General features: G+C 49.6%; 1 protein-coding gene across 2 annotated transcripts in view; it reads left to right on the top strand.

The window, feature by feature from the left end:
- Nucleotides 1-17,843, top strand: part of SLC13A3 (solute carrier family 13 member 3) — an 85,122-nt gene extending 67,279 nt beyond the window's left edge. For both annotated transcript variants that reach the window (XM_069548696.1, XM_069548697.1), the window contains 4 exons: nt 1,840-1,952; nt 13,278-13,439; nt 14,556-14,693; nt 16,146-17,843. In XM_069548696.1, coding sequence (XP_069404797.1) covers nt 1,840-1,952; nt 13,278-13,439; nt 14,556-14,693; nt 16,146-16,322 — 590 coding nt within the window. In that variant the 3' untranslated portion in view covers nt 16,323-17,843. The remainder of the gene's footprint in view (nt 1-1,839; nt 1,953-13,277; nt 13,440-14,555; nt 14,694-16,145) is intronic.
- The last annotated feature ends 3,573 nt before the right edge of the window (nt 17,844-21,416 follow it).

Below are 21,416 nucleotides of genomic sequence, written 5' to 3'. Positions count from 1 at the left end.
CAAGGGCATGGTTGGGTGGGAAGATAATAAAGGCCATAACAGCTGACATTAATTAATTTCACCATATGGCGAGCAGTTTTATAAACTCTCACCACTTAACTCACTTAACCTCATTATCTTAACTCCCTTAAACTCATCCTCAGGGCCTCCTCCTTCTGCTTGTACAACCCTTACCTTCTAGGTGGGTCACTTTTTCAGACCTTGGGTGCCTCTTTGCTGCTACTGCTAAGTCGCTTCAGTCGTGTCCGACTCTGTGCGACCCCATAGACGGCAGCCCACCAGGCTCCTCTGTCCCTGGGATTCTCCAGGCAAGAACACTGGAGTGGATTGCCATTTCCTTCTCCAATGCAGAAAGTGAAAAGTGAAAGTGAAGTCGTTCAGCTGCGTCCGACTCATAGCGACTCCATGGACTGCAGCCTACCAGGCTCCTCTGCCCATGGGGTTTTCCAGGCAAAAGTTCTGGAGTGGGTTGCCATTGCCTTTAGTGAAATACTGTTTTATCACCTAAAGGCCAGGGGCTGGGCCACCAGATGTCTCCAGCTGCCTCTTCCAGCTCTGGGCTTACTCATACTTGGGTTTGGCCCGTGAATCCACTGGTGGTGTGTGACATCAGGACCACATGTATTCACCCATGGGCTGCGTGCATCTCATATGTGCTAAGTCGCTTCAGTCATGTCCAACTCTTTGCGACCCCATGGACTGTTAAGTAGAGGAGCTTTATTAAGCAGCTTTGGATTGCCTTTATTATCCAGTTAGAAACTTTTGTTTTAGATAACCATGCTATAAAATTTTGAAAAACAGCAAAAAGGGGAAACAAAAATATCAAAAAGTGTTTAACCAGGGACTGTCCTGGCAGCGGGGGAACCTTGAATGGGTCAGACCCATCCTCCTCCAGGGAGGCTGCTGGCAGCCCGCAGTGAGAAGGCCCAGTTCCAGGGAGCTTACTTGGTGCCAGGCACTGGGCTCCGTGTGTTGTATATATCATCTGACAAGTGTTTATGGAGTGACTTCCAGGTGCCAGGCAGCTGTGAACTGAACCGAAATGTCCCTCTGCCCACAGCTCCATCACTGCCTCATCAGTGCCCACAAGGACCTACCAGCTTCCATTATTGTGTCAGGGGTCAGCTGAGGATATGGGGGCTCTGAGAGGCAAGGTCATGTTCCAGGGACCTGCAGCAAACCAAGGTCCAGGAGGGTGCTCTCAGTGCAGGGATGACAAACTACCACCCGGGGGCCAAATCTGGCTGCCACCCGCTTTGAAAATAGAATTTCGTGGAAACGCTGCCCCATCCACGTGTGTCTGCCATCGCTGTGGCTGCTTCCGTGCTTCTGTGGCAGCCTGACCACAACAGAAACCTGCAGAGCCTGAATTAGTGCCTCTCCAGCCCTTTTCAGCAGACGTTCACCAGCCCCTTGTTCCATCCACTGCAGACATCTCTGCTTTTGAAGAAATACAATTTGCCTCATTTCAGTTACAAAGAGGACCTTTTCTCGTGTAAACGAGGGTGAAAGTAACGCTTACCCAGAAGGGCTGTTAGGAACTGAAAGGATGTTCTGGATGTGAACTATGCAATTCCAGAAGATTCTGAGTAGAGCAAATGCCCCAACATGATGCTTCTGTCTTTTTTCCCTGAAACTCCTAAATGGGATGCTGAAGCCAGACTGTGGCTTCCTGGAGACCCCTGTGTGTCCCCACGGAGATGGGGCTCCAGGGGCTGATGTTCCCTCCTCCGGTTGAGGGTCCTGAGAGTGTGTTGGGTCCCTCCCCTGCCCGGGGTAGTGGGATGGTGGGAGGAGCTGGATATCCCCTCCCAAGCTGAGTGCCTTCTCTCTGCCCAGCTCCCAACACAGAGACAGTACCCTTGCTGACGTGGAAGAGGGCCCAGGACACGGTGCCCTGGAACATCATCCTTCTCCTGGGAGGGGGCTTTGCCATGGCCAAAGGCTGCGAGGTAAGAGGGGCATGCGGCAGCTCGGGGAGGTAAGCGCCCGTTCTGGGGCAGCTGCAGGCGTGGGACAGAGCGAGCCCCACCGGCCGCACAGACGCCCCATCTCCCACGTGGGGATGATCACAGCTCCCTGCCGTGCCTGGTGCTGCCCAGAGAGAGAGGAAAATGGTACAGTGTGGGACCTCGAGGAGCTGGCAATGAGCATTGTGCCAGTACTGCTAATACTAATATCATGACCCGAGGGTCCTGTGCGAACAGAGGACGACCCTAGCTGGCTGACCCTGCCACAGGCACTGTTCATCATGCTCTACACATATTAGTGGATTTAAACCTCCCAGCAAGCCTGCAAGGTAGATGCCACCATTATCCCCATTCTGTAGATTAGGAAACTGAGGCACAGAGAGGTAAAGTAACCTGCCTAAGGCCACACAGCTATGTCCTCAGGATTAGAGGCCAGGTAGTTTGGCTCTAGAGCCCAGATATTATGAATATTAACTACTTAGTGTTACTATTAATGCGGTTCTAAAGGGCTGTGTGAAACTCCAATACTTTGGCCACCTCATGCGAAGAGTTGACTCATTGGGAAAGACCCTGATGCTGGGAGGGATCAGGGGCAGGAGGAGAAGGGGATGACAGAGGATGAGATGGCCGGATGGCATCACCAACTCGATGGACATGAGATTAGGTAAACTCTGGGAGTTGGTGATGGACAGGGAGGCCTGGTGTGCTGCGATTCATGGGGTCACAAAGAGTCAGACACGACTGAGCGACTGAACTGAACTGAACCGAAAGGGCTCTGTGAGCACGGAGGCAGAGCCAGGACTAGACTGAGGTGAGCGAGGCACTGACAGAGAAGAATTTTGGGAGGCACACGTTTTCAGCACAGCCAGACCTGCTCAGTGGAAGTGCAGCCTCAGTGTCCAACATGTAGTAACCTATTAGCTCATGAAATCGCCACACTGACCCTCAGGGCTAGGGAATATTTTTATCCCCATTTTACAGGTAGGAAAACTGAGGCCTGGGAAAATTAAGCAGCTCTCTTAATGTCATGCAGTTGCCCTCTGCTTGGGCGCTGAGGTTCGAACTCTAGTCCATCTGATTTCAGAGTCCAGCCTCCTAACACTCACTCTTGAGAACTTCCCAAGGGCCAGGCACCGCGGGAAGCGCTATGCAAATATTGACTCCGCTAATCTTCAAAGGCACCGCTGAAGTAGATGTTGTGGTCATTCTCCTTTCAAAGATGAAACAGAGGCAACTCAAGGCTGAATAAGTTGCCCATGTTTGTGCAACCAAAAGCTGGCAGAGTTGTATTTGAACCCACAGCTCATGAAGTTGGGCCGCACCCTACCCCCAGATTTCAAAACCACAGCCGGTTAAGGGTCAATCGGAAATTAAGGTAAAAGAAAGCTGAAATTACTTCTCAGATTGCTGACTTTTTAAAATTCAGGATTTTAAAAATATTATTTATTTATTTTTATTTGGCTGTGTTGGGTCTTTTTTAAGTCATTCAGTCATGTCCAACTCTTTGCAACCACATGGACTGTAGCCTACCAGGCTCCTCTGTCCATTGGATTTTCCAGGCAAGGGTACTGGAGTGGGTTGCTATTTCCTTCTCCAGGGGATATTCCCAACCCAGGGATCGAACTTAGGTCTCCTGCACTGCAGGCAGACACTTTACCATCTGAGCCACCGGCCTTAGCTGTGTCACACAGGATCTTCCGTGGCAGCACACCAATTCTCCAAATGTGGCACACAGGCTCCAGAGCATGAGGGAACACAGCTCACGGGGCAGAGCTGGGATTCGAGCTTGTCAGACTCCTCTCACTACTGCCTCTTGCTTGGGACATAGCAGGGAAGGCTTCTAGGAGGAAGTGGCATGTTAGCCAGGTCTTAGGAGGCCGTGCAGGGCAAAAGTGGAAAGCATGGGCAGTGGACTCAGACTACCTGGGTTGGAGTCAGTCCTCCACCTCTGAGCTGTGCGCCTCCATTTCCTAATCTGTAAAATGGGCACAGTAATGGTGCCCATCGCATAGAGTTGTGACAATTACTAAGTGGATTGGAAAAGTGGAGGTTCTTGCCCTGAGCAACTCGTAGAAATGGTGCCATTTAATGAGAGGACATGGCCCTTGCCTCACCCTGAGCCTGACCCGCACCCCAGAGACTTCTCTGTGCTCGGAGTGGTGGACAAAGCACGGCTCGCAGTGGGGGCTGGGCTGCAGGACCGCTGAGCATGCTGGGGAGGCCAGTCTGGCTCCCGGCCCAGCCTTGGGCAGCCAGCCGGGGTTTCTGTGCAATAAAGACTTTGTGTGACAGCAGCCCCCTCCCCCAACCCCTGCTCACACCATCCCCTCCCCAAGCGGCCTGTCCCAGGAGGGACCAGAGTGCTCATGGCACGTCCTATTTCCCAGCCCTGGCCCAGTGCCCTCGCCAGGTCACCGCCAGGCCTCCCGGGGCTTGGAGGCCCTCAGACCAGGCCCACAGGGAGCCTGGATGTGTAGATGCCCACCTGCTGGTTCTGAGGGGCTAGAAGCAGACCCCAGTGCTTGCGCTGAGCTTGAGTAACTTGCTTAAACCTGCCTGATGCTCTCGCCAGTCTCCTCCTGCTGCAAAGCTGTCCGTGCCTCCCCTACGTAGTTAGACTCTAGTCTGAAGGTTTGCCTGGACCTCCAGACAACAGCCCTGCTCCCAGCCCCCTGTCCATTCCTCCCCCACCTAGTTAGACTCTAGTCTGAAAGTTAGCCTGGACCTCCAGAGAACAGCCCCCGCCCATCACCCCGACATCAGCTCTTATCTCTGTCCCCTCGGGGCTCCTCTCCAGCCCCACTGGCCTGCTCCTCGGCCACACTAAACTCATTTGCACCCCCAGGACCTTTGCACCTGCTTCCTGTCTGCCGAATGCTCTCCCCTGAGATCTCTGAGTCCTTACCCTCAGGTCTCAGCTTCAAGGTCACATCCTCGGAGAAACCCTCTCTGGCACCATGTCTAAGGTAGCCTCCACCCGACACACAGCACCCCCCTCTCTCATCACCCTGAGTACTTCCTGTAGCCATAGCTACCCCTCAGGCTGTGGGCTTCCCTGGTGGCTCAGTGGTAAACGATCTGGCTGCCAATGCAGGAGGTGCAGGTTCACTCCCTGGGTTGGGAAGACCACCCCCCACCCTGGAGAAGGAAATGGCAACCCACTCCAGGATTCTTGCCTGGGAAATCCCACTGACAGTGGAGCCTGGCCAACTACAGTTCACAGGGGTCACAAAAGAGCAACTAAACACAGCAAACAACAACTCGCCCCCCCCACACTCCCTGCAGGAAATCCTGTTCATTTGTTTATTGGTGTCTCTCTTACTAGAATGTAAGCTCCATGAGGGCAAGGACCATATCTGTCTTCTCCATCGCTCTTCTAGGCATCTGGAAAAGTCCTGGTACTTAACATGCTCTCTCAGTAAGCATGCCATGACCTGTAAAATGGGATGTTCTGAGGACGGATGACATGATGGATGGCAAGTACCTGGCAGGTGGCTAATGCAGAGGGCTCACCACTTTTATTGTTGTTATAGTTTTACTGTCTCATGAATTAAAAATTGGTCTAATTCTGGCACCTTCATGCATATCTCGTTTAATCTCTATCTACAACAATCTACAAATATATTCAGGTGATACAAGTTGGTATTAAATCAGGGCGGAACAGACCCTATCATCAGTTCAGTTCAGTCGCTCAGTCATGTCCAACTCTTTGCAACCCCATGAACTGCAACACGCCAGGCCTCCCTGTCCATCACCAACTCCTGGAGTCCACCCAAACCCATGTCCATTGTGTTGGTGATGCCATCCAACCATCTCATCCTCTGTCGTCCCCTTCTCCTCCTACCCTCAATCTTTCCCAGCATCACGGTCTTTTCAAATGAGTCAGCTCTTCTCATCAGGTGGCCAAAGTACTGGAGTTTCAGCTTCAACATCAGTCCTTCCAGTGAACACCCAGGACTGATCTCCTTTAGGATGGACTGGTTGGATCTCCCTGAAGTCCAAGGGACTCTCAAGAGACTTCTCCAACACCACAGTTCAAAAGCATCAGTTCTTCGGCACTCAGCTTTCTTTATAGTCCAACTCTCACATCCATACATGACCACTGGAAAAACCATAGCCTTGACTACACGGACCTTTGTTGACAAAGTAATGTCTCTGCTTTTGAATATGCTGTCTAGGTTAGTCATAACTTTCCTTCCAAGGAGTAAGCGTCTTCTAATTTCATGGCTGCAATCACCATCTGCAGTGATTTTGGAGCCCAAAAAAATAAACTCAGCCACTTTTTCCATTGTTTCCCCATCTATTTGCCTTGAAGTGATGGGACCAAATGCCATGATCTTCGTTTTCTGAATGTTGAGCTTTAAGCCAACTTTTTCACTCTCCTCTTTCACTTTCATCAAGAGGCTCTTTAGTTCTTCACTTTCTGCCATAAGGGTGGTGTCATCTGCATATCTGAGGTTATTGATATTTCTCCCGGCAATCTTGATTCCAGCTTGTGCTTCTTCCAGCACAGCGTTTCTCATGATGTACTCTGCATATAAGTTAAATAGGCAAGGTGACAATATACAGCCTTGACGTACTCCTTTTCCTATTTGGAACCAGTCTGTTGTTCCATGTCCAGTTCTAACTGTTGCTTCCTGACCTGCATACAGGTTTCTCAAGAGGCAGGTAAGGTGGTCTGGTAGTCCCATCTCTTGAAGAATTTTCCACAGTTTATTGTGATCCACACAGTCAAAGGCCCTGACATAGTCAATAAAGCAGAAATAGATGTTTTTCTGGAACTCTCTTGCTTTTTCGATGATCCAGCAGATGTTGGCAATTTGATCTCTGGTTCCTCTGCCTTTTCTAAAACCAGCTTGAACATCTGGAATTTCACAGTTCATGTATTGCTGAAGCCTGGCTTGGAGAATTTTGAGCATTACTTCACTAGCGTGTGAGATGAGTGCAATTGTGTGGTAGTTTGAGCATTCTTTGGCATTGCCTTTCTTTGGGATTGGAATGAAAACTGACCTTTTCCAGTCCTGTGGCCACTGCTGAGTTAGACCCTATAGGCAAGTAGCAACATGTGTATTCTCCTGAATCCCCCATTTTCTGCGGGAGAGTTGTTATTATTGCTGTTCTTACTGTTTTTATCATTTTATTGGAGAGGTAGCCTTATGAAGTAAGAGCCAGATTCTGAGCGCAAAATTCCAAACTCATTTCACTTATTTGAGCATATCACGACCTCTTTGTGCCTCAGTTTCTTCAACCATAAGATATGGATGACTGTACTACTACATCCCTGCCGGGTGGCACAGTGGTAAAGAATCTGCCTGCCAACGTAGGAGATGCAGAAGAGACAGGTTTGTTCCCTGGAGAAGGGCACGGCAGCCACTCCAGTATTCTTGCCTGGAGAATCCCATGGACAGAAGAGGCTGGCGGGCTACAGTCCATGGGGTCACAAACAGTTGGAACAACAGACACCCACATCACCGCTCCTTCGTGGAGCTGTTCTGAGGATTAATAAGTTAATGTTAGCAAAGTACTGAGGAGAGTTCTCAGCATAGAATAAGCACTGTATTAAGTGTTTATTAAATTAAATAAGCAATATAAGCCCTGTTTGGTACTTTTATATATAGGAATTGTTTTTACCTGTACTTTGAAGAAAGCAAGGAGCAGAGACATTCATTAGGTTGCCCAATGCCACACAGCCAGTAGCAGTACAGTGGTCTGAAGGCTCAGGCATGTGCGTGGAGTCTTTTCTTCTTTTCCTTTAATCAAGTTCACTGGCTCTCTCCACTTAAGAATTCTATTTTTTTAGTATCAGTCTTCTGTAAAATATTTATTACTTTATTGATTTATTTCATTTGGCCGCACTGGGTTTTGGTTGTGGCATGCAGGGTCTTTAGTTGCATCTTAACCGCAGGACCAGCAGGGAAGTCCCTACCTGAGAATTCTTACGTCGAGTTGTGCACACACGGCTGAGCCTACTGTCTTTATGAGGCCTTTAAAGAGATTTTTCAAGGGTTTTTTATGGACATTTCAACCTGAAACATTTCATTTCTACCATAATATCCTCCTTTAAGATCTGCTCCTTCTGTATATCAGTGAAATCAGGAAGAAAGGACCTCATAGAAGTGAGAAAGGAGGAGAAAGAAGGGTCACCGTCCTGCCAGCTCCGCCTTCCCCTCTCATGCTGCATCAGTGGCCTGAGGCACCTCTTGGCACCCTGGGGGCTGTAAGGAACAGTTTGACAACCACTACTCAAGGCAGTTTCTTGAGTGTCCCACCACTGCTGGTATCTCGTGACTGGATGCCACTAATGGCCAATGGCATGTTTGGGGCACTTACCTGGTACCCAAGCATTTTTATAAGAACTTTAGAGATTAGTTCCTTTTCTCCCAACCATAACCCCCTAAAGTGAAAGTTGTTCAGTCGTGTCCGACTCTTTGTGACCCCATGGACTGTACAGTTCATGGAATTCTCCAGGCCAGAATACTGAAGTGGGTAGCCTTTCCCTTCTCCAGGGGATCTTTCCCAACCCAGGAATCAAACCCAGGTCTCCCACATTGCAGGCAGATTCTTTACCAACTGAGCCACAAGGGAAGCCCAAATGTTGAAGAACAGCTGCCCAATGTGCGGCTCGAACCCACAACGCTGGGATGAGGACTTCCACGCTCTACCAGCTGAACTAGCCGGGAGAGTCTGTAACCCCGAGGACAAGCAATACCACATCTCAGTTTACAGATAAGGGCCTGAGGCACAGAAAGGTTTAGTTACTTGCCGAGGAAGACGCAGCAGAATGGATGAAGGTGGGGGAACAAGTCTAATCTGATTCCAGAGCCCTTTCTCCTCACCTCCTGGGCATGCCGCCTCTGCCCTTGCAAGTTGCTGGTCCTAGAGTCCCTGGGAAAACCTTGTGGTTGTGTGTTTCCATGGATTCCTAAGGGAACAGGAAAGGGCAGGTGAAGCCCCTTGAGTCCCCCCGAGAGCCCCTGGTTGGGGGGAGTCTCCTCTCTCGCGAAGCTGCCAGACCTCCCTCCGGCTACGGAAACTGAGCCAAGGCCCCTGAGTGGCTGTGGGGAGGTTGGCTGGAAGCCTGGCACCCAGAGGCCCAGCTACAGGGAAGCTCTTGGCTCCTCATTCATCCAAGTCATTAATATTCCCTCTCCCCAGCCCTTCTCCATTTAATTACACACACTGCTGTCGGTCTCTTTGCCAGAGCCGTGGCCTCTGAGAAAAACTAGTGGCCCCATTTTTCCCTGCAGGGTTCCCTGCACCAGAGGAGCAGCCAGGGTCTGGACTCTGCCATACACTATAATTTCTAGGTTATCAAACAGTGCTGGTGTGAAAGAAGAACCTTACTTTTTATAAGGTCTCTTCTAGGGAATTATCTTTAAGCATTTATTATTCATTCCTTGAAGATAACTTTTAAGTCATGGTGTAGGGACAAATAAAATAATTTATTTTATTTCTATCAAAATAGTAAACTATATTCTAGAATCCACGGTGAAAGCTTAGTTTTGGATAAACAGCAAATTTTCTATTCAACACAAAAGAAATGCATACCTGTTCTCTGATAAAGCGAAGTGTGTTATTTCCAAAAGATATTGCACTGACAAAACGGCTGTGGTAGATGTACACTTGGCTAAGTGTTAGGGGTCTAACTCAACCCTGGCCTTGATCCCCTCCTAAGCCTGCAACTGCTTTATCTTTGTCAACAAAACGACCTACAAGTGGCGCCGCTGTAGCCTTATTGGATATTGCCGCGTGGCACCACCAGGGGGCAGCATCGAGCACAATTTTACATCCGTTTTCCTGCTTTGGGGACTTAACGAAGGTGCATTGGATTCTGGGTTATTAAGGATACATTTGAAGCCTGGAGGGTGGAAGCGGGAGAGTATCATTATGAAATACCCGCAAGTAGAGTAATTCCTGGAGAAGTCAGCAGAGAGAGAGCTTGGAGATAATTCCGCAGCATTGATGGCAGGTGGAGTGGCAAGAATACACAGAAGAACTGTACAAAAAAGAGCTTCACGACCCGGATAATCACGATGGTGTGATCACTCATCTAGAGCCAGACATCCTGGAATGTGAAGTCAAGTGGGCCTTAGAAAGCATCACTGCGAGCAAAGCTAGTGGAGGTGATGGAATTCCAGTGGAGCTATTTCAAATCCTGAAAGATGATGCTGTGAAAGTGCTGCACTCAATATGCCAGCGAATTTGGAAAACTCAGCAGTGGCCACAGGACTGGAAAAGGTCAGTTTTCATTCCAATCCCAAAGAAAGGCAATGTCAAAGAATGCTCAAACTACCGAACAATTGCACTCATTTCACACGCTAGTAAAGTAATGCTCAAAATTCTCCAAGCCAGGCTTCAATAATATGTGAACTATGAACTTCCTGATGTTCAAGCTTGTTTTAGAAAAGGCAGAGGAACCAGAGATCAAATTGCCAACATCTGCTGGATCATCGAAAAAGCAAGAGAGTTCCAGAAAAACATCTATTTCTGCTTTATTGACTATGTCAAATCCTTTGATGGTGTGGATCACAATAAACTGTGGAAAATTCTTCAAGAGATGGGAATACCAGACCACCTGACCTGCCTCTTGAGAAATCTGTGTGCAGGTCAGGAAGCAACAGTTAGAACTGGACATGGAACAACAGACTGGTTCCAAATAGGAAAAGGAGTACGTCAAGGCTGTATATTGTCACCCTGCCTATTTAACTTATATGCAGAGTACATCATGAGAAACGCTGGACTGGAAGAAGCACAAGCTGGAATCAAGATTGCCGGGAGAAATATCAATAACCTCAGATATGCAGATGACACCACCCTTAAGACAGAAAGTGAAGAGGAGCTAAAAAGCCTCTTGATGAAAGTGAAAGAGGAGAGTGAAAAAGTTGGCTTAAAGCTCAGCATTCAGAAAATGAAGATCATGGCATTTGGTCCCATCGCTTCATGGGAAATAGATGGGGAAACAGTGGAAACAGTGTCAGACTTTATTTTGGGGGGCTCCAGAATCACTGCAGATGGTGATTGCAGCCATGAAATTGAAAGACGCTTACTCCTTGGAAGGAAAGTTATGACTAACCTAGATAGCATATTCAAAAGCAGAGACATTACTTTGGCGACTAAGGTCCGTCTAGTCAAGGCTATGGTTTTTCCTGTGGTCATGTATGGATGTGAGAGTTGGACTGTGAAGAAGGCTGAGCACCGAAGAATTGATGCTTTTGAACTGTGGTGTTGGAGAAGACTCTTGCGAGTCCCTTGGACTACAAGGAGATCCAACCAGTCCATTTTGAAGGAGATCAGCCCTGGGATTTCTTTGGAAGGAATGATGCTAAAGCTGAAACTCCAATACTTTGGTCACCTCATGCGAAGAGTTGACTCATTGGAAAAGACTCTGATGCTGAGAGGGATTGGGGGCAGGAGGAGAAGGGGACGACAGAGGATGAGGTGGCTGGATGGCATCACTGAGTCGATGGATGTGAGTCTGAGTGAACTCCGGGAGTTGGTGATGGACAGGGAGGCCTGGCGTGCTGCAATTCATGGGGTTGCAAAGAGTCGGACACGACTGAGCGACTGAACTGACTGAACTGAACTGAGATATATGCTTGGCTAAGTGTTAGGGGTCTAACCCAACCCTGGCCTTGATCCGCTCCTAAGTCTGAAAGTGAAGTCACTCAGTCGTGTCCAACTCTTTGCGACCCCAGGGACTGTAGCCTACCAGGCTCCTCAGTCCGTGGGATTTTCCAGGCAAGAGTACTGGAGTGGGTCGCCGTTTCCTTCTCCAGGAGATCTTCCCAACCCAGGGATCGAACCCAGTTCTCCCTCATTGCAGGCAGACGCTTTACCATCTGAGCCACCAGCTGCTTTATCTTTGTCAACAAAACGACCTACAGGTGGCGCCGCTGTAGCCTTATCGCTATATTGCCGCGTGGCACCACCAGGGGGCAGCATCGAGCACAATTTTACATCCGTTTTCTTGCTTTGGGGACTTAACAAAGGTGCATTGGATTCTGGGTTATTAAGGATACATTTGAAGCCTAGAGGGCGGAAGCGGGAGAGTATCATTATGAAATACCCGCAAGTAGAGTAGTTCCTGGAGAAGTCAGCAGAGAGAGAGAGCTTGGAGATAATTCCGCAGCATTGATGGCAGGTGGAGTTTGGAGTCAGAGAGACGACAATCGACCTTGTCTTTACTGCCCTGGAGAGCTGTGGTCAGCTCTGGGCACTGCCCTTCATTAAGAGGCGCAGTGACAGTCTGGTGTGTCCACTGGAGAGTACGTGGTGACAGGGCACTTTGCGGGAGAATGTTAGTATACTGACTCCGTGGCCCTGAGTGCAAAACGCATCTTAGTATTTTGGGGACACTGAGCAAGTCACAAAAACTTCGCCAAGTTAGGATTCCTTCTCTGTAACACAGGAAGGAATATTTATTTTGCTGAACGGTTAATGATTCTTATGCTAATGAATAATGATACAAATAATAATGGTAGTGTTTGTGTACCATCATTGTAATAATTATCATAAATATCTTTATTGTTGGTAATCCTGTTCATTGTGCTGGGCTTCCCTGGTGGCTTGGTGGTAAAGAATGTGCCAGCAGTGCAGGAGACATGGGTTCGATCCCTGAGTTGGGGAGGTGCCCTGGAGAAGAAAATGGCAACCTGCTCCAGTTTTCATGCCTGGAGAGTCCCATGGACAGAGGAGCCTGGTGGGCTATAGTCTGGGGTTGCAAAGAGTCAGACATGACTTAGCAAGTGAGCACTCACACATTAATTGTGTTGTATTTGACCTCTAGCTGATGCATGTTTTCTATTATATATGATAAATATATCATATATATTATATATATCATATATATTATATATTTAATATGTACTGATACATAATAATTATAAAATTTAATAATGAATATTTTGTATAAATAAGTTAATATTTTTGGAAGTGATAGCTATCATTGGAGGAATGAGAAGATTTAACATGGAGGTTCCAGTGGTTCCCTCTCCCACTCAAATGAGGGCTACCCAAACCAAATGAACTATTGGGAGAACCACATGGATTATTTGAAGGATCCGGGGGTTTGGGCCCTGGGCCTGCGGAGTATGGAGTAGAGGGCAGCTCGGGAAGCAGAGAGGCTGATTGAATATGTGACCTTGGGCAGCTGATCTACCCTCTCTGAACCTCAGTCAACCTGTATGTGAAAGAGTGTAGTTATCACTCTTAGCCAGTCCTGACCCCCTCCCACGTGGCCCAGGCTCGGGGGTGGCAGGCGGCAGCAGGCTGGGTGTAAAGAGGTGCTCTTGCTTCCTGCCTCCGCAGGAGTCGGGGCTGTCGGCGTGGATCGGCGGGCAGCTGCACCCCCTGGAGAACGTGCCCCCGGTGCTGGCTGTACTGCTTATCACCGTGGTGGTCGCCTTCTTCACCGAGTTTGCCAGCAACACAGCCACGATCATCATCTTTCTGCCCGTCCTGGCAGAGCTGGTGAGGGTCCTTACAGGGTCCTGGGATGGGAGGGCAACATCCCCCCCCCCCCAACACAGGTTCACCCGTCTCTTCCTTGATCCTGGGAGCTCCACGGGGGCCACAATTGTCATCATTCTTGTCCAAAATGCATAAAAGTGTCGGAACCATGATTTTTTTAATACTTTTTTTTTCTCTAAGAAATGCATAAACAGTAAATATTTTCAAAGCACACCAGAGGGCCTCCTTTGGGAAAAGCAACCCGTGGTGACATAAAGAGTTTTCTAGGAAAACAGAAATGACCAAATATGGACTAAGAAGAAGTAGAAAATCTGAGTAGACAGATAACGATACCAGAAATTCTAACGGTAGGCAAAGCTCTAGCTTCCCTTTAAAGCAGAGGTTCTCAGCACCATGGACAGTTGGGGCCAGATAATTCTGCTATGTGAAGCTCTGCACTGTAGGATGTTCAGCAGCATCCCTGCTCTCTACCTAGTTGTTTGGACCATTTGAGAAGGACCAGGCAGAGGGCATGAGGTTTTAGAATTGTGATTCTCAATATGTGATCCCAGCACATTTTCAAAATTCTCAAAATGTGGACCAGCAGCGTCAGCATCATCTGGGATCTTGTCAGAAATGCAAATTCTTGCCACCACCAGCCTCCCACCCGCCCCCAGCCAAAACAAACCCCACACATGCTGACTCAGCAACTCTGTGAGAGATGGGGCCACCAGCCCTCCAGGTGACTCTGATACGCACTCAAGGTGGAGAGGGAGAGTTCTAGAATAATTTCCCCTGCCCGTCCTCCCTGATAAACCTGCGCAGGACCTTGGAAGGTTGCTGACCTAGGAACGTTCTCCTGTCTCCCTCTGTATGGTCCTCTTCTTGTCTGTGTGTCTCTCCTTCGGCCTGCGTGTCTGTATTTCTGGCTGCACTTCTCTCCGTGTGCCTTTAAATTCACCTTCTCGTTTGTCTCGCTTGTTCTCTGTCCCTCCGCGCATCCCTCTCCGGACATCTCTGGCTCTCCTCCCGTCCCCCCGTCTCTCGCCGTGTCCCTCACTCTCCTCCCGTCTCCACCTCGCGTGTGGTTTCTCTGGCTGCCTCTGTTTCGGTCTCGTCCCTGACTGCCGGGCCCAGGCCATCCGTCTGCGGGTGCACCCCCTGTACCTGATGATCCCTGGCACCGTCGGCTGCTCCTACGCCTTCATGCTCCCAGTGTCGACGCCCCCCAACTCAATCGCCTTCGCCTCTGGACACTTGCTGGTCAAAGACATGGTGAGTGCAGGCGTATTCCAGCAGAGGCCCCGAGTAGTGGGCGGGCAAGGGACCGGGGCAGGACTCCTGCTCTCCCCCACAGGCGTATTCCAGCAGAGGCCCCGAGCAGCGGATGGACCAGGGGCGGGCAAGGGACCGGGGCAGGACTCCCCCTCTCTCCCGCAGGCGTATTCCAGCAGAGGCCCTGAGCAGTGGGTGGACCAGGGGCGGGCAAGGGACTGGGGCAGGATTCCTGCTCTCCCCCGCAGGCGTATTCCAGCAGAGGCCCCAAGGAGTGGGCGGACCAGGAGCAGGCAAGTAACCGAGGCAGAACTCCCACTCTCCCCCGCTCCCCAATTCCAGAACAGGTCATTCTGAGTGGGACCAGAATTGATACTTCTAGCAAACACTGTGGGATGATTGCTTAGGTGATTTCAGGAAGTGCTGACTCAGCTGCTGCTTTCCAAAGTTTGCCTCGGAGATGAGGGCCTTCCCCTCTCTCTGGGCCACCCCCCCCCCAACCCCCACCGTCTTCTGACTTGTTTGGCCAAGCGCTCCGGGCCGGGCAGCATCTCTAGGGGAGACGGAGCAGCTGACCACACCAGGGACATAGGGGTGCACGTCATTGCCCGGTCACCTGGAGAGGAGACAGAAGCCAAGAACGGTGGTGGGCGGAATCCCAGTTTTTAGCAAGGCTCTCCTCCAAGCTGAGCCTCTTCCTCGGCCTGCTTCCTACTGCCCTTCTCCCTCCACTGGCTGCCTCGGATGATTGCACCGCGCAGTTCAGGGGCTGCAGAGAGAGGGATCTGCTCAATGTTCTTAGCCGATGTAGGGTCTCCAGGCACGGAGACCCCAGCAGGACAAAGGGAGAGAAAACAAGAGTGAGCGGCAGGAAGAGCTGACAGAGCAGAGAGGCAGCAGGGACCTGGGGAGACAGACATTCATTCCTTCCTTGGTTCATTCACCTTACAAGTGTTTGCTGAGCACATTCCGTGTTCCAGGCGCGGGGGTGGTACCAGGTAGGGGAGACACAGGCCTGCCTCCAAGGAGACAGGAAATGCGAAGCAAGGGGGATGTTTAATGATCAAAGAAGGTTGTTTTCAAGTTGTGTGATGCTGGGTGAGCCAACTGCTCTGGGCCTCATTTTCCTCTTCTATAAAATGGGAATAATAATAAGAACAACCCTAAAAGGGTTGCTTTTGGGGTAAATGACATTGCTCTATGACAATTGCATGTCACAATGCCTGCCACCTAGAAACCACTGAACGAAAGGGGACATTTTCAGCTCCTTGAGGGTCAGCCTAGGGCGTGTAAAGATGGAAGGGTCTTGGGTATCAACCGTCCTGGGTTTGTGCTCCCCCTCCATCTCTCCCAGGTGTTCCATATTGGGTGAAAGACTTTCTGACTCTCAGTTTCCCCATCTGTATAATGGGCCTCCAGTAGAACCCTGCCTCACTTTGGGCTCCCTTGCAGGTGCGGACGGGACTCCTGATGAACCTGATGGGCGTCCTGCTGCTCAGCTTGGCCATGAATACTTGGGCACAGACCATCTTCCAGCTGGGCACCTTCCCAGACTGGGCCGACCTCCACTTAGCCAACGTCACAGCACTGCCATCCAGCTTGGCTAACGGCACATATCGGACCCTCTGAGCCCCCCTCAGGAACTCTCTTCGGGCTGGGCCCTCCCAGGGGTTTTGCCATCCTCTGCTGCTGGGACCCCACAGGCAGATCAAGCAATTCTTCTCTGTGATCCAGTGCACAGCAAGCAAGGGTGACTTCCAGTGGTCTACTTGGGTCCACAGTCTTGTTATCTAGGATACCTACTCGTCTCCCACACAGTTCAGGGAGCCACTTCCTCCCAGTTCTGCTGCCTGAGAAACAAGCTCCTTTATCTCTGAGTTGATCTGTGGTTAGGATGCAGGAAAGCCCAGTTTCAGCAACAGTAAGCCAATCCGGAATGGCATTTAGCTTGAACAGCAGGGGCAGGAGATACCACTAGCATCCCTCACTGACGACGCAAGGTTCATCTGGAGAGAGCATCCTGCCTTTAGGGGTCACCTTCCTTCCAGAGGCTGGGGCTGCCATGTCCCCGTCCAGCTGTTCCAGCTGTTCCCAGCTGGTGTGTGCTCTGTTTGGTGGGGGCCCTTTCTGTACCAGTTGTTTGAATATCGACCTTGCTGATACCTAGAAGCCAGGTTTATTTTCAGTCCCTGGAGACGGGGGAGAGACCGATGACATCCTGAGGACATGGAGACTGAGCAGAGCCTCTTTGCTGTTTCTCTGGGCTCCCGAGCACACAAGGGGGAATTGTAGACCTTTCTACCCAAGCTTTTTCAGATTTTCCTGATTAGTCTGAATCAGTGTGGCCGCAGTCCCAGGGTCAGGCCAAGTGTGGGCCGTTCCCCCCTAACAGGTGGCCCATGGCTCCTCCAGCCAGGCGCCTCCCACACGGGCCGCCCTCTTATTCCCAGAGCCTCTTTTTGCCTCCCTGCCCCCATCCCAGGTGGTAACCGTGTGTGATTAGCAAGGGCCACATTTTCCAGGGGAGAGAGAAAAGTCAAAAGAGAAATCAAGGCCTTGTAAAACGTCCAGTGTCTTAGGCAGGGAAACCCCGTAATCCTCTTCTACAGACAAGGATAACGTCCCCTGAGCTGGGGGCTGGTGGGGCCCGTCCTGAAGGATGTACTCCTTCCATGTTTCAAGTGGGAACATCTCGGCACCCCCCACCCCCGGAAAAGTGCAATTTGGACGCGACAGGCACTCAGGAAATCTCTCTGCAATCAGCAGCCAGTCGTCAGCTCAGCTGAGGGCCCAGAAAGCTCACGGCCCCCCTTCCTACGCCTCCTCCGGGGGAATGCGGTTCCCCGAGCAGCTCCGCTGGGGAGCCGTACCCTGGGGACTATACTTGTTCTTGGAACAGTACGTGTGAGTCATGGACCTTTCCCTGGAAGTGGCAGGGAGGAGGAAGAAGAGGCTCCCGTCCTTCCTGTACGGGGTTCCTTCAGGATTTAGTCACAGTTACAGCCCACTGGGACTGGGGGGTGCCCTCCCATAGGAAGGGGTAGGGGAGAAGTTCATTCACAGAGAAACCCAAGGGGCTTATCACCAGATGAACAGTGATTTCAAATACTTCTGATTTAAAATGCTGTAAAATAAAGAATGTTAATCAACCCTGGGCCTGGAAATCATCTGCCTTGGTAGCCATTTTATGGCTGCAGAGCCCCACATTCTGGAACTTGGGGTGTCACAGAATTGACCTCATGTCCTCACTGCTCTCCCTTCTCCACTCCACTCCAGCCACACACTCCAGCTCTCCTGCCTCAGGGCCTTTGCACATGCTCTTCCCGTTGCCTAGAACACTTTGCTCCCAAATATATGCCTGTTTCCTCACTTTATTCAGGTCTCTGCTCAAATGTCACCTCCCCAGAGAGGCTTCCTTCACCATCGGGTCTAAATATTACCCCATTACTTTTTAACCCCTTGCCCTGCTATAGTTTTCTTAGTATTTAGTCAGGAAGCTGTATTATTTTCTTTTTTATTAATTTTCTCACCCTCTAGAATATAAACCTATGAGAATGCAAACTTTCTTTTGTTCGGTGCTGTACGTCCAATACTTAGAACAGTTTCTGGCACATGGTAGGTGCTCAGTAAATATTTGATAAATAAATCTATGCTAGAAATTATGACAAAACAATCTTACTCTTTGACCCAGGGTTTTTTTGGCTTATTTCTTTATTCATTTATTCTTCCTTTTATTCATCCAACAGTATTTATTTAGAACCTATTTTATGCTAGTTCACTGTCCCTAGCCACATAGAACGTATCCCTGGAGACAGGCAGTAGGCAGGTAAACAAATAAGGTGACTCTGGGTTATAACATAGGCTAAGAAGAAAATGAACTGGCCAGTGTAACAAACCTACTCCGAGGCTATGTTAGCTGGGGTGGTCAGGGAGGACTTCTCTGAGGAAGCAGCACTGGACCAAGGCCAGGAGGAGTCAGCCATGTGCTCACCTTACTGTGGGAGGAAGGGGGATGGCAGAGGTGGTACAGAGTCATTAGAAATATACCAGTAACTCATCTGTAACTCACAAGAAATACCCAGAACTCAAAAGAGACAAAAACTTAGCAGGCCCTTACCAGTGGTTACATAACAAATCAGCCCAAAGTTCAGGGCCTAAAAATGCAACACATTTCTGCATTTAGTCAGAGTTCAGCAGTATGGTTTTCTCTCTGCTGTACATGGTGTGGGTGGGGCCACTCCTCTGGGGGTTTTGCTGGAGCTGGAATGTCCATGGTGGCTTTGGACACCTCAAGGGTCATGTGGCTTCTCAGGAGCTCAGCCTGGACTGCTGTACATGACAGCGGACTTCTCAGAAGGCAAAAGCAGAAGCCACAAGGCCCCTTAAGGCCTGGGCTTGGGAGTCCAAAACATCAATTTTATTGCATTCTATTGGTCAAAGCAGGTCACAGGGTTAGCCTGGTTCAATGGGAGGGAAATAACTTTGCTCCTTGATGGAAGGCGTGTCGCCCACAAACAGGGGAGAACATGGCTGGCCACCAACTTTGGAGGCCTTCCGTCATGGCACTCAAGAGAAAATTGAGTGAAAGACACAAACATGCCATTCTGAAAAGGGACGTGAAAGTGGCCAGCAGGTTTCTAAAGAGATGCTCAGATCGCCTGTGACCAGATGTGTGCGAGTTAAACCAAGACTCAACAATGCACCCATCAGACTAGCAAAAACTAGAAAAGTAGACAGTGAGTGATGGTGAAATGGGAAGACACAGAAACCCTCCTGTTCTGTTGGCAAGACAGCAAACTATCATTGTCGTCCTGGCAAGCACCTTGGGAGTTATCAGGGAGAGCCACTATTGGCATTCCCTGCGGCCCATCCAATTCTTGGGCTTGTATCACAGCAGAATTACCGCCTGGATCCCTGAAGAATATGGGAGGATATTCATGCACGGGGATGGAGGCCATCACTGGAGAATGGGGGGTTATTTCACACTGGGGAAACATGGCCACAGGTGGAAGTGATGAGATGCAGAGTGAGAGAGGAGGAAATGGACAGATTTCAGCATCAAATGGAAGAGCAGAGTCATGTGGGCAGAGGAATGGAAACCCTGATGGGAAATGGAGGGGAGGGGAATAAAAATCATTGGGTAGAAGTTCAATGCACCGCATTGGACACCTGGCTCCACCCACATCATCTGTATGACCTTAAGCAGATCCTTGTCTGTTTGGACTTTGGTTTCCCTCTCTGAGAGATGGGCATCATAGTCAGGGTCTCCAAAAGAGATTTACACATAAACTAGCTCATGTGAGGAGATTTTAGTAGAAGGTCTAGTTGCAAGGTGTGAGCAGATGGTCGCTTATGGAAACCACAAGAGAAAGCATGGACCCTGGTGGTGACGGGCGATAGGACCAGCCATGGAGAAGCACCTTCCAGCCCTGGGGCTCAAGGACAGATGCTGACCTGGAGCTGGAAACTTTAGTCCAGGGCCATATCCAGTCCTTGGTGACCCCATAGGGAGGTAGCCACCCTGGATCTCCCTCCTCCCCTTTCTCTCTCAGTTCTCCTGGGGCTCCCCAACCCAGCTGTATTGTTCAGGGTTCTCCGGAACCAACAAGATGCGTATATATGGAAAGAGTTTCAGTTCAAGTCTAAAGGGAGTCAGGGGGTGTCAGTCTTTTGTTCCTTGCAGGCCTTCAACTGATTAGATGAGGCCCACCACATGAGATAGAGCAACCTGCTTTATTCAAACTCCATTGATTTAAATGTAAAATCTCATCTGGAAACACTTTCACAGAAAGATCTGGAATAATATTTGACCAAATATCTGGATACTGTGGCCCAACCAAGTTGACACATAAAATTTACCATCATACCAACAGAAGCCAGGATGCACGGGGATCCTTTGGTGGACCTCATCCAGGTCCTCAATACTTTTTTATATTGATTACATGTTGAAAGGATAATACTTGGGAGGTAGTAGGTTGGATAAAATATTTTATTAATTTCAGTTTTGTATGACTATTAGAAATCTTTTAATTATGTATGTGACTCACATCGTTTCTCTTGGCTAGCACAGCTGACTTGATAAGAATCTAGCCACCTCTCTACCTTCTCAAGCCAATGGGATGGATGGTGGCAACATACTATACCCACAAGCTGTAAAACCCAATGACTCTGATAGTCTATGGACTTCTGATTATGATTCTAGATCTGAAGGCTTACCACTTCCTCTTTCTGTTCTGTCTTATGGCTCTGAATCCTCTACCCAGAAATTCCCCTCAACAAAGTTCATTCTATTTTTGATGATTCAGACACTCCTTCTGGATGTTGTGGGCCTGAACTCAGACCAGCACTTATATAGGCAGAATTGACTGCCTACATTTGCTGAAAAAAGCCAAAAATATCTTCTGCCCCTTCCCTCCCTTTGCTCCTATCCTCCCAGATTTTATGCATCCACCAGAGGCCCTGGAAAGATGACCAACATGCTTCTTGATCAATCAGCTCCTTGATGCCAGTGTAAGAACTAAACAAATGACAGTGTCTTCCCAAGACTCTCCCTTCCAACCACCACAAGGATCTGAAGTTTCCTTTGTGATGAGGCCCAGGCCAGGGCTCTGGTCCAGTGGGCATCGCAGAGGCCTGTACAATCTGATCTGAGAAGCCTGGGGCTCACTCAGGCCAAGCTGTTAGCCCAGGTTGAAAGGAACAGGCCTGGAAAGTTTATATATT

The sequence above is a fragment of the Ovis canadensis genome, chromosome 13 (assembly GCF_042477335.2).
Source record: "Ovis canadensis isolate MfBH-ARS-UI-01 breed Bighorn chromosome 13, ARS-UI_OviCan_v2, whole genome shotgun sequence".
Classification (NCBI taxonomy): Eukaryota; Metazoa; Chordata; class Mammalia; order Artiodactyla; family Bovidae; genus Ovis; species Ovis canadensis.
Note: the sequence above shows the minus strand (reverse complement) of the source record. Positions and strands in the feature narration are given on the sequence as shown.